Below are 15,217 nucleotides of genomic sequence, written 5' to 3'. Positions count from 1 at the left end.
CCTGGCTCATGTCAATGACTGTTCGCATGCACGCCTGACTCTGATCAACCGGTACGTCCTGCATTTCCTTCTAGTACAGTACCTTTCCTTCCTATGCCCTTACCTCCTAGCGCCATCTCCGTCCCGTGGTGCTAGACGCATTTCTTATACCCATCCATGCCTGTCCTCCATGTGCAGTGCTCGCACCGCGCCTTGTCCCATCACCGCTGCACATTATCACGGTCAACCCTGCATCCCACCTCAAACCCCCATCATCCCTAACTGGCCTCGATGCCCGACACTCCTGGACCCGACCTACACGTCTCCTCTTCCTATGGATACCCTCACTTGCTTTTTGCCAGCGCATAGAACCATCTCATGCAACTCATCTGCCCAACACCCCCAAACTTAGTCTCCTATTGTTCCTGACCACCAAACGTTCTTATCCACTACCCCTGCTCGACCTCAATCCTCTTCTGTTTCTTATACTCAGCATCCCGCGTCTCTCTCCGGCTGAGTGATCGCGGACTCTCTGTCACTCGGCCACTCTACATGTTTTTTCACAACCCGTAGTGTCTAACAATGCCGACCATGACAGACTCGGAGCGATCTCGGCGTACGGAAAACTGGATTCCCACATCCACTCGAGGCGGCGTCTACTACTGCCCCCGGTATCTCCTCGACCCTCCAGCTACACAACAAAGTCGTCTTCCGTCGCCGCCTATCCGCGCACGCCAAGTCAGACCCCGATCAATTCACATCACCTCGTGGCCATCAGGATTCGTACCCCACGAGCTCCGGCCCCAACCCGATCGTTCTGCGAAGAGACGGAAGCCCTCAAAAGCAGTCTCGCCCGCCACCACGTCGCTGGGGAAGACGTCACTCAAGTTCAGCATCAAGCAGTTCTTCTCCCTCTCGCATAAGCAAATCCCGAGCCGGTCCACGTCGCGCGCATCCACCCTGTCGAGGCCGCCCAGCAGATCTGCGAGCATTCTCAACCGACTATCCATCTATCGTGAGGTGGACTTGGTGGTCCCGGACGAGGACACAATGGCACTACGATCTGCCGCAATGGCAGAGGCCATGCGCCCCCCTCTGATGAACTCTGCCTACAACACACCCGGCCAGCGCGGCAGCTTAATGACGGTCCGGAGCGCCAAGAGCAACGTGACGTCCATGGTCACCGAAATCCCCAAGCCCGTCGCGCACGGCAGCGGCGTCTCTTGTTCAATCATCATGGCCGAGCCCAATGTCTTCCTGACCGGATTCGACCACGACGGCCACCGACAACACTCGCAAAGCGGCACGGCCCTGCTCCGCGGAAAGCTGCAATTGAAGGTTTCCAAGAATGTCAAGATCAAGGGTGTGAGCCTGAAGCTCGTGGGCAAGGCGCGGACGGAGTGGCCCGAGGGAATCCCCCCGTTGAAAGTCGACCTCCACGAAGAGGAGTCGCTGCGGACACAGGTCCTGACCTTCTTCAACGCCGTGAATGACGGCTGGGAGTCCGAGTACGGCAACCAGTGCGTGTACACCCTGAAGAACAGCTCCTCGAACTCGTCTTCGTCAAATCTCCAGTCTGCGTCGCCCCGCAACTCGATATCACCGTCGCTCCTCTCATTACCGCCCAACCGACAGGGCATGACGGCGAAGGAGTTGAAGCGCCTTTCTCTGCAGTCCAACCAATCGCGAAGTTTCGGCAAGGGCGACAACCCCAGCGGCAACCAAGCCAAGGGCTACAAGGTGTTCTACCCCGGCACGTACGAGTACAACTTTGAGCTGCCCATCGATCACCACCAGTTGGAGACGACCAAGCTGCAGTACGGCTCGGTCAAGTGGGAGTTGCAGGCCACGGTGGAACGAGCTGGCGCATTCAAGCCGAACCTTCACGGATCCAAGGAGGTGTCGATCGTGCGCGTGCCCGATCAGCTCTCGCTGGAGATGACGGAGCCGATTTCGATCAGCCGACAGTGGGAGGACCAGTTACACTACGACATCATCATTTCCGGCAAATCGTTCCCCATTGGCACCAAGATCCCGATTGCCTTCAAGCTCACGCCGCTCGCCAAGGTTCAAGTCCACAAGCTCAAGGTTTTCGTCACCGAGTCGATCGAATACTGGACCAACGACCGCAGAGTCACACGCAAAGACCCCGGCAGGAAAATACTCCTCCTCGAGAAGACCGCCGGAAAGCCATTGGACCCTGCCTACGCGTCGTCAGACGTCCGCGTGCTTAACGGCGGCGAGCTGACGCCCCGCCAACGCCGCGAAGCCCGGGACTCCGCAGCCATGCGACGCGCTGCCGAAGCCTCCCGGCACGGTGCGTTGCCGGAACCTCTCCCAGAACCCGTCGACAACATCCTGGGCGATTTGGACCTCGGATTAGAGAGCTATTGGGGCTCGACCGAGATTGAGATGAACGTCCAGCTGCCCACTTGCGACACCATGGCCAAGAGCAAGGAACTGCGCTTGCACCCGGACTGCAGTTGGAAGAATGTCAATGTGTACCACTGGATCAAGGCAAGTTTTTCTTTTTCCTTCCCCCACGGCTGCAATCATTCGTCGTGCATCGACTAACATTCACAAAGATCGTCATGAGGATCTCCCGCATTGACCCTGAAGATCCCACCGGTACCAAGCGCCGCCACTTTGAGATCAGCATCGACTCACCGTTTACGGTACTCAACTGCCGCGCGACGCAAGCCAACACCGCCCTGCCAGAGTACTCGGGTCTGGATGCGTGTGCAAACCAAAGCCGACACACTTCGTGCGGGTGCCCTGATGCGGTGACCATTGCGGGGCCTACCGGAAGTTCGCCTACCAACGGATCAAGCAGTGCCCTCCCAGTAATGGAGGCTTCTGAGGCCCTCCCGGCTCCTCCACAGGCGGCACACCTCCCCTCGCACCCGAACCCCACCGGTAGCGGCGGCCGGGCCTCACCGCCGAATTCCCAGACTGGCGTGGACCCACTCGCAGACACGCACCCCCGACCAATCCACCTCCTTCGCGTGCCTTCGTACAACCCTCCCGCCTTCGATGCCGAGACACCCCCGCCGCCTGCCTGGAACGGTCTCACTGCGCAGACACCGCCGCCTCAGTACGACGTGATTGTCGGCACTCCCAGCGTGGACGGCCTCGCCGACTACTTTACGCGACTCGCGGACTACGGCTACGACGAGCCCGAGGAAGACTCCGATTCCGACGAGGGTCCAGCCCGGATTTCAGAACGCGGCGGGCGTGTCAACGTCGCCCACCCTCGCACCCCTGGCGGCAGGCGCGCACCGAGCCGGAGCTTAGACATTCAACGACCACCCGTGGAGCTGAGGCTGGAGTCGCTGCCTGCTCTCCCACGTCGCTAAAACCGAAACATAATGCTGTAATATCACCAGAGAAAACGAGATGAAAGAGATGATGAGCTGATGAGGGTGGGCTATATGGGGCCGGCTATTTGTTCATGCATCATGATTACGGGGTCAGAGGGACATGAAAAATCCAACGCATCATATCAGGACCGGTCGGCGCACTCATTGGAACAGGCTTCAGGATGCTTGTGGCACGGAACGGTCGTCAGGTCCGAGCACTTGACTTTGGGGAATAGTTTTGGCGTTTTTCGTCTGTTTTCTTTCTGGATATACCTGGACTCTACGTCTACCGCCTTGTGAATATTGATTCCCTGAGTATGTATTCGACCTGAAGAACATTATTGATAAAGAGAATTACTATTGGTTGTTTATCAAAATCTGAACCGTGCCTTCCTTTGACGCATGTGGATAATGAATGACATGTCACGGGATGGGTTGTTGGGTCGCGTTTGCAACGGCTATGAGGAACAGATGCAGCTGTGACACGTGGAAATTTCTAGCCCTTCTCGTCCCTTCTCATCCAATCCCCGAGAATATTCGACATCGTTGGCTTCGGAGGGCGGGGGGGAGGGGGGCATCGAGCCGGCCATCGAAATGGACATCGTCACTTGCCACTTTGCCGTGGAGCCGGCGGGCGACGGCCAGCTCTTCTTAATCTCCGTGCCTTGCCATGCCTCAACCTTGAATTCCCCGACGGAAACGGGCCAGTCCCGACCCATCGGTATCTTCCACACACCCCACCCCCTCCTCCCCTGAGCCCACGGGGCTGTTGAGATATCTACACTGCACTGCACTACGCTATGGAGACCGGGGGTGGCGGATGGGCGTCCAACGGCGGGATGGCACGAGAAAGGACGGAGGAGGCGAAATGAGAAAACACGCTAGGGATAGGGGGGGATGGATGAGGTTAGAGTTCCTGGCGGAGGGTTTGAGGGTTGGTTGGATTATGGGGGGTCTCGGTTCGGCCGCTGGCCTCTGCATCGCGGTCCGCAGGGGCTCGCCCTTGGGTGGACGAGGTCGGGCGGTAAGAGGGATGTCGTCATTAACCGGCCATCTCGACTGGTACAGGAAAATCCATGTCCGTTAGTCCATGTCCTCCATATCTACACTATCCATCAAGTCTCAACACCCTACCCCCCCCTTCCTCCCCTGGTCGTGTGAACCTTTTTGTTGCGGTTTGCTGAACGGTGCTGGTGCGGCGGCTGGTTTGGTATAGAAGCGGGGAGGCTCTCCGGGTTTGACGAGCGGTGAAAGCGAGACGATGGCTCCAAAGCTTGTCCGAGGAGGCGGACGAGTAGGCGGAGGGGAGGGGGAGGTGGCGATTCTTTTGAGTGTGTGTGTGTGTGTGTGTGTGTGTGTTTCGTATCGTTTATCTGGATTCCGCGGATGGCAGATGTTGGCCGGCAGGGGGGGTAGGGGGGTTTTATTTTTACATTTACGTTTTTTGTCATTGGAGGGGTGAGGTTTAGTGTTTTTGAGGCTGACGTCTCTAGTGTGTACCATACCATACCATAGTAGGTCAATGATTTCGGGGGTGGTGATCGTCGATTTGGGCGTCATGGGTGAACTTTGAGATATGGCAATGTGCATGTGCATGTTTGCATTGATGGCCCAGGGGGGGTGCGAGGACTCGGCTATCTTTCTCCCCGTTGAGATGATGGGCCTGGGATTGATTGGGGAGGTGCTGAGGGGTGGAGTAGACTTTATCGATCTGTGTTCCGGAGGTCAGGGGGAGGGGGGGGGGTTAGGAGGTGATGGGGCAAGGTTGTGAGAATGAGCTGAAAGACCGGGATGAGGAGCTGGGGCTAGGGAAGTGTTGGAAAGGGGACCCGGCTGGAAGTCTGGATCGTGATGGCGGTGGGGGGTTTTTCCGAGATGTAAATGACTTCATCGGTTCACGTCTGTAGGGATAGGGGGGGGGGATTGGCGGCGTTGGAGAGGCCTGGGTTGGCGGGAGCTGCTGCACGAGGTAAACCGAACAATAACGGGCAGTCGACCATATCGCAGGGCGCCGGAGGCGGGACGGGTCACCAAAGGAGAAATAATTCTCTCAGAGTTTCAAGACGAGTCTTCTTCGTCTGATGTCCGCCGGCCATCCGTCGTCGACATGGGTGTGGTGGTGAGGCGGGATCTGCTGACTCATAGTCCATGCTTGTAACACACGAACATGGACCGTGGTCGGGCCCCAAGGGAGGGGGGGGGGGGGGGGGGGGGGGGGGGGTCTGGCCAAGTCTACAAGAGAGAGAATTGGCAAGGGTTTGAAGGCATCTTGGGAAGGTTGTGGGATGGGTTTGCAGCGAGAGTTCGGGGGGGGGCAAGGCTTTCGATGCCGGTAGGTTCCGTTACGCGGCTCGGCCTTGTCGGCGAAACCATGGTTTCCGAGATGCATCTGGTTTGTTCGGCTGTCAATAAACGACCTGATCATCGAACCAATGGACTTGGACACGAGTCTTTGGATGGGCGGCATGTGCGCCTGTGCAATGAAAGAATGGATGCCGACTGATGTTGGCTCGGCTGGACCAGCTGCATGCGTGTATCCGTGGCACAGTCGCTGGCGTTCAAGGATGCAAGGGTTGTATGGGGCTCTGGCACTTGATATTGGGCTGCAGATGATATACGACAAAGGAATTCGCTCAAGCCTTTCTGTAGTCGACTAAGTCGTGCTCATGCAAGAGCCTTTGAAAGTCTAGAGGCCCGAAGAGCATCTTGTTGACACAAGCTCTCACGTGAAACCCTCTGTGAACCCTCCCCCACTTCGCATTTATATTCCTCAGACTACAATTCGTTCAAATAGGGGATTGGAAAGACATTGTGTTACTTTGAGGAAAACCTTCCCCGTGGAGCTGTAGAGTCGTTTGAAGGTCTGGTTGGCGTGTGGAATCCTCTCTGGAGCCAAGAAATGGTTGAGCCCCATCTCTATTCATCTGTTTGAATATGACTCCGTTGTTTATCGTTGTTAGAATGCAGAGGTTAGATGTAGACCAAAGGTAAGTTATCTGCGGCCTGTAAAGGAGCATATCGAAACGGTGTGTCACATGAACATAGCGAGCGGCTTCAACATACACTTGCCACCAATCTGTTACTCGGCGTTGTAAACTGGTCTGGACCACGGCGCCTCGCCTGCAAACTCGTACAGTTTGGGAATAGCAATCGATATTCCTCTCACGCAGTTGCCGCCAAGACATGTTGGTCCTGGGCTTTTCCCAACAATTGGGAAGCCTGTAATTACGCTTCGGTGTGGTTTGGAACACACGTCTGGTCGAAAAGCTCACCAAGTCCCTGGCAAGACATTGACAGACATGCAGTGTCTCGGGCCACTAGACGACTATCGCTAGACTGTGCGTGGCATCCCTCCTTTCGGCAGCTTCCACACCGCTCCACCTGCAAGCGCCTGTCTTACATCTTGGCGCTAGCCTGTCGAACTTTGCCAATGGGGAGGGCGGCATGTTCGGTGAGGAGTCGATTCGAACCCAACTACTGAGGCGGTCGGCCCCTGCGCTCGCGAACTTGGGGGCACACTCGTCGCCATTTGTCTTTTGCTCATTTCAACTCATCCGGCCCAAACCCCTTCACAAGCTCGAACGCCCCCCCGATAGTCTGTCTCAAAACGTCTGCCACGGAACGGATCCTGCGCAGGTATACGTGGCTGTTGGATTGCGGTCAAGGAAACCACGTCACGAAGCGCAAGACAGAGATGAGCATATCAACGACCGGCTTAATCCGACTAGGAATTGCTGCCTCCCGTGAAGGAATCACACATGCCTGTCGGATGGGCGGTCTTGGAGTTGCAGGAGCCCAGTGCAAGAGTAGCTGTACTATGATACGTCGAGAGAGCTGTCTTCGTTGTTCCGTTATTAGCAATGAGGCGACTATCTCGGGCGAAATCTTCCGCCGGGTTCGCGCGTGTTATGCAACAAAATCCCAAGCATTCGGTACTCTCCCAAACCGAAGACGGTGGTAGATGCGGGGAAGCTTATTCAAAGGTTGCCGGCTTAGACATGCAAAGCGCCAGACCAGACATGCCTCTTTCGTTGCTGAGCGCCATCTGATTGGCCAACCTTACCAGCTGTCCAGATATAACCCCTGCTCCACAAACTTTCAAGAAGCAACCTCTATATTGACGGCCTCTGGGGCACTATGCCGACTTTAAAGTGTTATGCCGATCGCAGTTGTATGCGGCTATTATATTGCAAGGCGTGATTTTGCTTCGTGATTTCTATGCTGAAGCTTCGGGGGGGCTGGCTTGTTTTTGGCGTCCACCGCCGCCGTTGAGTTTAACGAGGTGACAGGAAGGTCGATGAAGTGGACCGCAACCTTGAATGATATAGAAGCAGAAACCAAGTCTAGAAAGACCGACGAAAAGTCGCCGTGTACTACGGACATAATGTAATGTCTTGTGACGGTATTGCCTGGATTATGTCGTCCTGTCGACCTGCCAAGTCGGATTGACGTAAGCACTCAAAGACCAGTCTCCGCCATTGTGTCCCAGGCCTCGATGTCGAACTCGTCTTTGGGGGCAGCCAAGGTCGAGTCAAAGCACCAACGTATCAAACCTCATTGCCGGGTCTCGACAAAGCCCCAGTCCCGCGGCGCCTCCTCTTATATTCACGCACTGCTAAATGATAAACTTGCTGGTATCTGAATGAGTGACGTGAAACTTGAATCTATTTGTATATCAAGATCATTGTCGGCGGTAGTTAAGCAAAATACTCCAAGGCTCTCGTATTGTAAGGCTAGAATCTGCGACCCCTCCGTTTCGGGAGATTAACCACTCAGCCGTCATTGCGAAAATTCGACGTCTATTATCGATACATCTAGCGAAAACATTGTCAGTAATAACGTCTCTGGCGAAGGGCTCGATAAACATGCGTGCTCAAACCTAGAATGCCTGTTTTTACGAAGGATTTAATGACGAAGATGATAATCTTCACTCTGCTTTCGTGTGACAGCCAAGCATACTCGGCAGTAAAAAGCTATGTTCTTCACGGCCTCGGGCGAAGTCCAGTTTCGCGAGTCAGTTATAGACACTGGCGAGAGCAAGAGCTCAGCCACAGGAGGTAAGTCTCTCCAGAACTCTGTCGTCTCCAAAACCGCCAGTATCTTGCAGATGCGACTGCAGTTCTTTGTCGTTGTGATTAACTGCATAGTTTTTATGGATGCAGTTAATATAAACACCTTTGAGCCGATAATTCTGTGACAATTCAAGGGAATGGTGCTGAATCTGCGCAGCCGGACTTGGTAAGTTTCAAGCGACTCTTTAGACTCATGGGTAAACGCGACTCCGGTTGTATGTGGCATAATTAATTACAGCAGCTACCTTGCGGGCGCCCGGAATCGCGTGTTCCTCGTCAAAACAAATACGAGTCAGAAGCATGAATACTAAATGAGCGTCAAAATAATTCGTCATAGATATTTCATTCAACAAAACTATCGAGCTCGTTTGGATATATGTGTAACCGCATATTGGGCGGTTGTAGAAGCCAAGCGGCGGCTTTACGTTCATTTTCAGGAATACTTCCGAGCAGCATATATGACTGGACCAATTGTTACCATTCTTGACAGGAGTGATGAGTGTGAAATTGACGCCCTGCCGTGACATACGTCAAACACGCCCTTTCATGCGGGGCTTAACGAATGAGAAGCGCTTCTTGGTAACAACAGAACTCAGTTTTGGCGCTATAGTTTAGACTAAGCTTCTATCTCTCAAATTACTTATGCTTAGTGGTGCAGACCAGCAAACATCTTCACTTGTCGCCCGATGTTGACTATAGCTGTACATACGGCGAGAAGTGAATTTCGCAGACACCTAATGGGAACCCCGCATCTCCTGGAAGGATTTAGGTAATTGAGCCAAAGTGGGGAAGAAATTGGCCGGTAGTCTCAGACCTTATCAACCCATCATGACCGAGATTGAGTCATGGCTCGTAAGCTTTTCGTTTAAATGAACCTCATCCCCAGTGCTTGCGTCCCCCTTCATACGTGTTATCATAAACCCCTCAATTCAGTCTTTGAAACTATGAATCAAGGCCTATCAGCTCGTGGCCAAGAGGCAGCCAAGCCGGACGATGGCATGCTTCTCTGGACCATCGTCCGTGACCTGTGGGATCCGACAACCAACCCGACAGGCTATGCGAGCTTGGGCATAGCGGAAAACACTCTCATGCATGAGAAACTATCAGCACACATCCACAGCAATCTCGCCGTACCACACCACTCCTTCACATACGGCGACGGCATGACCGGTTCCAAGCGTCTCAAGTCATCAATTGCACGGTTTTTGACGGGTCGACTCAACCCAGCAACGACAATACAGCCAGAGCACATTTCCGTGACAAACGGCTGCAGCTCGGGCATAGAGCATTTGTGTTGGGCGCTGGGGAATCCTGGCGACGGATTCCTGCTTGGACAACCGCATTACGGCGCTTTCCGCCCTGATGTCGAGTACCGAACAGGCTGCAAACTTGTGCAGGTACCCTTTGCCGACGTCGATCCTTTCGGACTGAATGCGGTGAAGAAATACGAGGACGTGCTGCTGGACGCCCAGGCCAAAGGGACCAGAATCGCCGGCCTAATCTTGTGCCACCCGCATAACCCCCTGGGACGATGCTATCCGCGGGAGGTGATTGTCGACCTGATGCGGCTGTGTCAGAAATACGACATGCATCTCATAGTCGACGAGATCTACGCCCTATCAGTCTGGGAAAACAAGATCGACACGCAGCCGGCGCCTGTTCCTTTCCAATCGTGCCTTTCCATCGAAGCGACGGGTATAATGGATCCACATCGGCTTCACGTCCTCTGGGGAATGTCCAAGGATTTTGGCGCAAATGGCATCAGGCTTGGCGCCATCATATCTCAGCACAACCCAGCGTTCCACAGCAGTTTGGTCCCCGTCGGCATCTACAGCTCACCTTCTGGTATATCAGACCATGTTACTGCCAACATCCTCGATGATACCGAATGGGTCGACGCGTACATCGCAGAAAACCAGCGCATTCTTCAAGAGAACTTTGAGCTGGTTGCTTCTTGGGCCAAAGAGAGTGGCATCGTCTATGCGCCCGGTGCCAACGCGGCGTTCTTTCTGTGGGTGAACCTGGGCAGAGCGTATCATGAGCGCCACCCGGAGAGGCAAAGCGAGGATATCACCGTGACGGTGATGCGTGCCTTGCTTGAAAAGAAGGTCTTCTTGGCGTCTGGAAAGCAGTTCGGGTCCGAACAGCCCGGATGGTTCAGAATCGTGTTTTCAAACAGAAGGGATCTTTTGCATGAAGGCCTCAAGCGCATCAAAGCTGCCCTTGACAGCTAAACATCATCTTTTAGCACATTTTAGAACTTTGAAGAGCCCAGGCAAGAATCATTTGACTTTCTAAACCTTCATCGTCAGCCAAGTTAATTCAATACCCCAATACCTCAACATGCGTCAGTTGTCAATTTCTTGTGCTACTGTGGGCATAATTCTGAGCTATGAACGTTGCGAAGACCATAAATATCCTGTCGACGATCGCCAAGGTACATCAAATACGTGCAAGTAAATCGTGCTTGCAAAAGCGAAGTATGAAGGAGAACCAATGTTTTCCTTCACTGTAAGGATTTGATCTACTCTTTTAAATCTTCATTGGAAAATGACAAGGATTCAAAGCCTAATACGAGAATGGCCACTTGCACTGGTTTGTAAAAGGAAAACAAAACGAGAAATAGATAAGGGTAGTCGTTGTGATTCGACTCTGTTAATAAGTGTTTGAACATAACTCGCCTGCAGCGTTCAATTGTTTTGGGTTTAAATGCCTTCAAACACTGGGTGGTCTTGTGGACGCTAAAAAGTCAATGCCACGGTTGCTATGTGCAACTAGGACTTTGCTAGTACCGAGACCTCCACTACATAACGGCCACAACAACAAATGTGTATATCATAATCGGTGTATTCTGATCCTGTGCAAGTTAAGTTCACCAACCGATTAGATTCTGAGGGTTTTATGGCTTACTACGAGCGCAACGACAGAAACTCTCCTTGGAGCACAAGATTGCCACAAAGTAGGGGCCCACTCGTTGATATCTTGTGATTTGTGTACCATGTTTATATCGGCATGCATATACTCCATTGAGAATGACAACACACAGTTATATTCATCTGAAAGCCTAGTTCTCTATCTATCTCAATCTCTCATAATTCATTACTCTCTGCCGAATCCATTCTGAAATTCCCGATGTTTCTCCTTGTCCGACTGTATGTCTTTCAAATGCAGTTCTTTCTTTTCTTCCTGCCGGCGACTTTCTTTCAAAATCTGAGGAACCAGCGATTAGTAAAAGTCAGGGCCGGAAAGCATGCGTGAAAACTTACTCTCGACTTCACCAGATTCTTGTTTTCCTCGTCCCCCAATATCTCGTACAATGGCATCAAGGCTTGAAGACAAGACAGAAAGATTTTTGCATGGGAATAGTTGACTAGATGCCACTTTGACGCTTGTGACAGCGCGAGCGTGCCCATCTGTTTAGCAGTCGTAAAATTGCCTGTTGCCGTATGTAACCTGATCTCGTAGATGAAGACCTTCAAAAGGCCGCTCTTTTTCACTTCCGGACCGGTACCCCTGGACTCAGAAAATGCCACTGAGCTTGCTCTTCGGGCAATCTTCGATGCTTCGTCGTAATTTCCCATGCTTTCATATAAATCCATGAGAAAACACAAGTCTTCTAGGCTGTAGTAGTTGACCTGGCAGACTTGGCGCTGGACTTGTGCGGCTTCGGCCAAATGTCCCTTCTTGAAGGAGATGTATGCATGCACGCCCTCGCACATGGCAAATTTCTCATCTTCATCACCAAATATGGTGCTGTTTGTTTCTCGTAGAAGAGCGAGCATCTTGTACGCTTGCTCGAACTTACCAGTTTCGGCATAGATTCGCGCGAGGTCAGCCGTAGCCTGCATCGCTAACACGTCGTCGAGACCCTGAGTTTGCCACGCACGCACGGCAAACAATTCCGCCTCCAAGTAAAAGCCCTGCTTTCTGCATGAAGTTGCCAAAGCTTCGCAGATCACATATATATCGTTATCAAGGTCGGATCCTGTTGCCTCAAAGTATTGAAGAACATCTCTCTGCAAACGCTCCGCTTCAGGCCACATCCCTAGGGGGGGATAGATGAAGCAAAGGTCCTTCTTAGTCTCCATTGTTTCAGGATGGTATTCCCCCCGCATCCGGCGTCTGCACTCCAGCAACTCCGCAGCAAAGGTTGATGCTTCTTCCATGGAGCCGTTGGCCACGGTGGCTTGAACGAGGTTATCAAGACAGAATAAGGTATCCTGGCCCGAGTCCCCATGTGCTATTCGAGCCAAGCTGACGGCGACTTTAAAATGTTCAATGGCTTCATTAGTGCGATCGGTATTCTCAAGGACGCGTCCTAGCAGATTGTATACTTGGCTGGTCAGTTCTGGTCTCTCGGGTTGATAGACTGTTGGTGCACCGGCTAGAATCTCTTGCAAAAGAGGTTCGGCCTCTTTATATTCGCCAGATTCAACATGTAGGTTTGCGAGTGATCTCATGACTGTAAGAATGTCCTCTGTGAGCACCCCTTGAGACCACTTCTTTTCCAAATCGATCGAAACGGCATACAGTCTTTTTGCTTCTTCGAGATCACCCTGAAACTCCTTACAGCGTGCTACGAAGTACACACCGCTTGAGACGATTTGGTCATTAGTCTCTGGTATTTCGGAACCGATCTTCAAACATCGCCTGGCTTGTACCTCGGCTTCGTCGAACCGTTTAGCTCGCATCAGTGCCGAATAAAGATTCTCAACAGCAAAGCGAGTTTTGTGATGAATCTCGCCGTAAGCTTGCACTAAGATGTCCACCCGTTGCTGTAAGAGTTTGATTGCTTCGGCATATTTTCCAGAATATGAGAGCGTCAATGTGAGTTCACGCTGAGCTTTCAAACTCAGATCACTGTCGTCGCCAAGTTCTGCTCGATACTCGCTGAGGGCTTCCCAGCCGTACTTTTCTGACCGCTCCAATTGATTCTGATTTCTCAAGTTTTGGCATAAAGCCACCTTGACTTGAGCGATTTCCGACTTGTTCTGATCGGGAACGAGTTCGTAAGACTTGAGAAGTTGCCCCAATACAACACCGGCCTCAACCCAGCGATTATCCTTCCCAAGTGAGTCGGCCAAGTTAGCTATCTGAGCTAACGTGTCCGGGTGTTCAGGACCGATTGTCAACTTCAAAATGTCCACTAGTCTCTGAAGAGTCTTGGATTCCATCTCCCACATGCATCGGATCCTGTAGCTTCCAGAAAGCTTCTCAAGGGCCGTCCGGGTGCAGAAAGACCTTTTCTTTCCGTGCGCCTTAATGCAAGTTTTGACCACAGAAGTATAGATATGCTCAGAATCCTTGTACTGCTGACAAGCATCCAAACTTCCAGCCAAGCCAATGAGGGTGTCGAATATCTGTAAGAAATATTTGGGCTTCGCGTACTCCAATCTCGACGGCAGACCACGCACCAATTCGCCTGCAGCTTCGAATTTTTGAAGTCTGCAATAGTCTATTGCCAGATTTACTTTTAGTTCAAGGAGTGACTGCGGAAATCCCTGATATTTGTCGCAGCCTTCGTCGAAGCTAATTCGGCTGTACATTTCCAAAATTGATTCCTCTTTCTCAGTCGCTCTTTCCACCTCCCCCAGACATGTGTCGGTACATGCGTTTATTGCCTCTGCTTTCAGGGTGATGGGATGCTCTGCACCAAACGTCTCGATGGCTTTAATTTCGATTCTCAGCGCATGATCCTTCGCTTCTTGAAATTTGCCGAGGCCGCAGAGAATGCAAGTTCTATCCACCAGGGCCTCGAATAGCTCCGGATGATTTGAAGGGAGCTGTGCTTCCCTTCCTTTCAACACCTCCAGATTCAGCCCCTCGGTTTCTTGATACTTGCCCTGATATACAAGTATTTCACAGAGTGTCGCAACAGTACGCAGCGTCAGAAGGTTTGTCTCTCCTAGCGTCTGTTTCTGTAGATTGATGGCATCCTTCAGCTTGACTTCTCTCTCTGAAGGAGAGTCAAGCCCATCCCCGATAGAAAGATCTGTCCCATCCCTCTCTATCTTGAGCCTTTGAAGAGTCTCCTCGAGTTTGGCTGTGGCCTGCCAGCTTTCTTCCGAAACTTCAGTAGTAAGTGGGTGATTTCCCAAAAATGTTTCGATTACGTCCGGGTTGTGAACGTCGGCGCATATTTCCTTGATAAACTCCAGCCGCAAATACTCGTATAGCTTCTCAAGGTTCTTGACATGTTCTTTTTCTTCCCCATTCTCCTGAAGACTGCTCATGTCTTCAAGATATGCCCCAGGAAGCAGCTTATCCCTATCTTCAACGGAAAAACGGTGCCCGTGGCGCTCAATGAGTTCAACCACTCTTCGCAGGTTGCCCAGTTCGACAGCAACATGCAGGCTGGTTCTGCCGTGACCCGGATCGCCCTTGTTGAGCAGAGAAAGAATAATGTTCTCCATATCCAGTCGCCAATGATAAATCTCCTCTTCGTCTAGTATCTTTTCACCGACTATGATACTGGTCTGAGGGCGCCTTCCAGTGTTTACGGCAAGCCTTAAAATGAGCTGTAGTGCCTCCCCGGACTCTACATCCGCCCCAGACTGAAGAAGTGCGTGTACTGAACCTGAGTTACCGGACATTACCGCCATGTTGAGAGGTGTTAGGTCGGGTTCCCCATTCTCACCCTTAGCGGTGCAGTTTACCAACTCTTGAACACTTTCATGCCTGAGAAGATGGAACAGCACATGCATGCCATTGCAACGGGAGTTTGAATGGGCTGCTTGATGCAGTATTGTGTACTTCCTGAACACAAGAGTAGCGCCTCGAGTTATCAGTAGATCGATTATTTCTGGA

The 15,217-nt window shown here is 52.2% G+C and overlaps 3 protein-coding genes across 3 annotated transcripts; 2 read left to right on the top strand and 1 right to left on the bottom strand.

Moving 5' to 3' along the window:
* Positions 1–1,029: 1,029 nt before the first annotated feature.
* EsH8_IV_000122 (or S-antigen, C-terminal domain-containing protein) lies at positions 1,030–3,335 on the top strand (the record flags this gene model as incomplete). The annotated part of the gene is made up of 2 exons (XM_083265012.1): positions 1,030–2,496; positions 2,565–3,335. The coding sequence occupies 2 exons, from the start codon at positions 1,030–1,032 to the stop codon at positions 3,333–3,335; spliced, it is 2,238 nt and encodes a 745-aa protein (XP_083123907.1).
* A 6,019-nt stretch (positions 3,336–9,354) lies between these two features.
* On the top strand, positions 9,355–10,644 carry EsH8_IV_000121 (pyridoxal phosphate-dependent transferase; the record flags this gene model as incomplete). Its single annotated transcript, XM_083265011.1, has 1 exon — positions 9,355–10,644. The coding sequence occupies one exon, from the start codon at positions 9,355–9,357 to the stop codon at positions 10,642–10,644; it is 1,290 nt and encodes a 429-aa protein (XP_083123906.1).
* An 865-nt stretch (positions 10,645–11,509) lies between these two features.
* On the bottom strand, positions 11,510–15,012 carry EsH8_IV_000120 (uncharacterized protein; the record flags this gene model as incomplete). The annotated part of the gene is made up of 2 exons (XM_083265010.1): positions 11,510–11,620; positions 11,677–15,012. The coding sequence occupies 2 exons, from the start codon at positions 15,010–15,012 to the stop codon at positions 11,510–11,512; spliced, it is 3,447 nt and encodes a 1,148-aa protein (XP_083123905.1).
* Positions 15,013–15,217: the final 205 nt, after the last annotated feature.

This window comes from Colletotrichum jinshuiense, chromosome 4, assembly GCF_051148585.1.
Source record: "Colletotrichum jinshuiense chromosome 4, complete sequence".
Lineage (NCBI taxonomy): Eukaryota > Fungi > Ascomycota > Sordariomycetes > Glomerellales > Glomerellaceae > Colletotrichum > Colletotrichum jinshuiense.
This window is presented reverse-complemented; position numbering and strand designations above follow the sequence as displayed.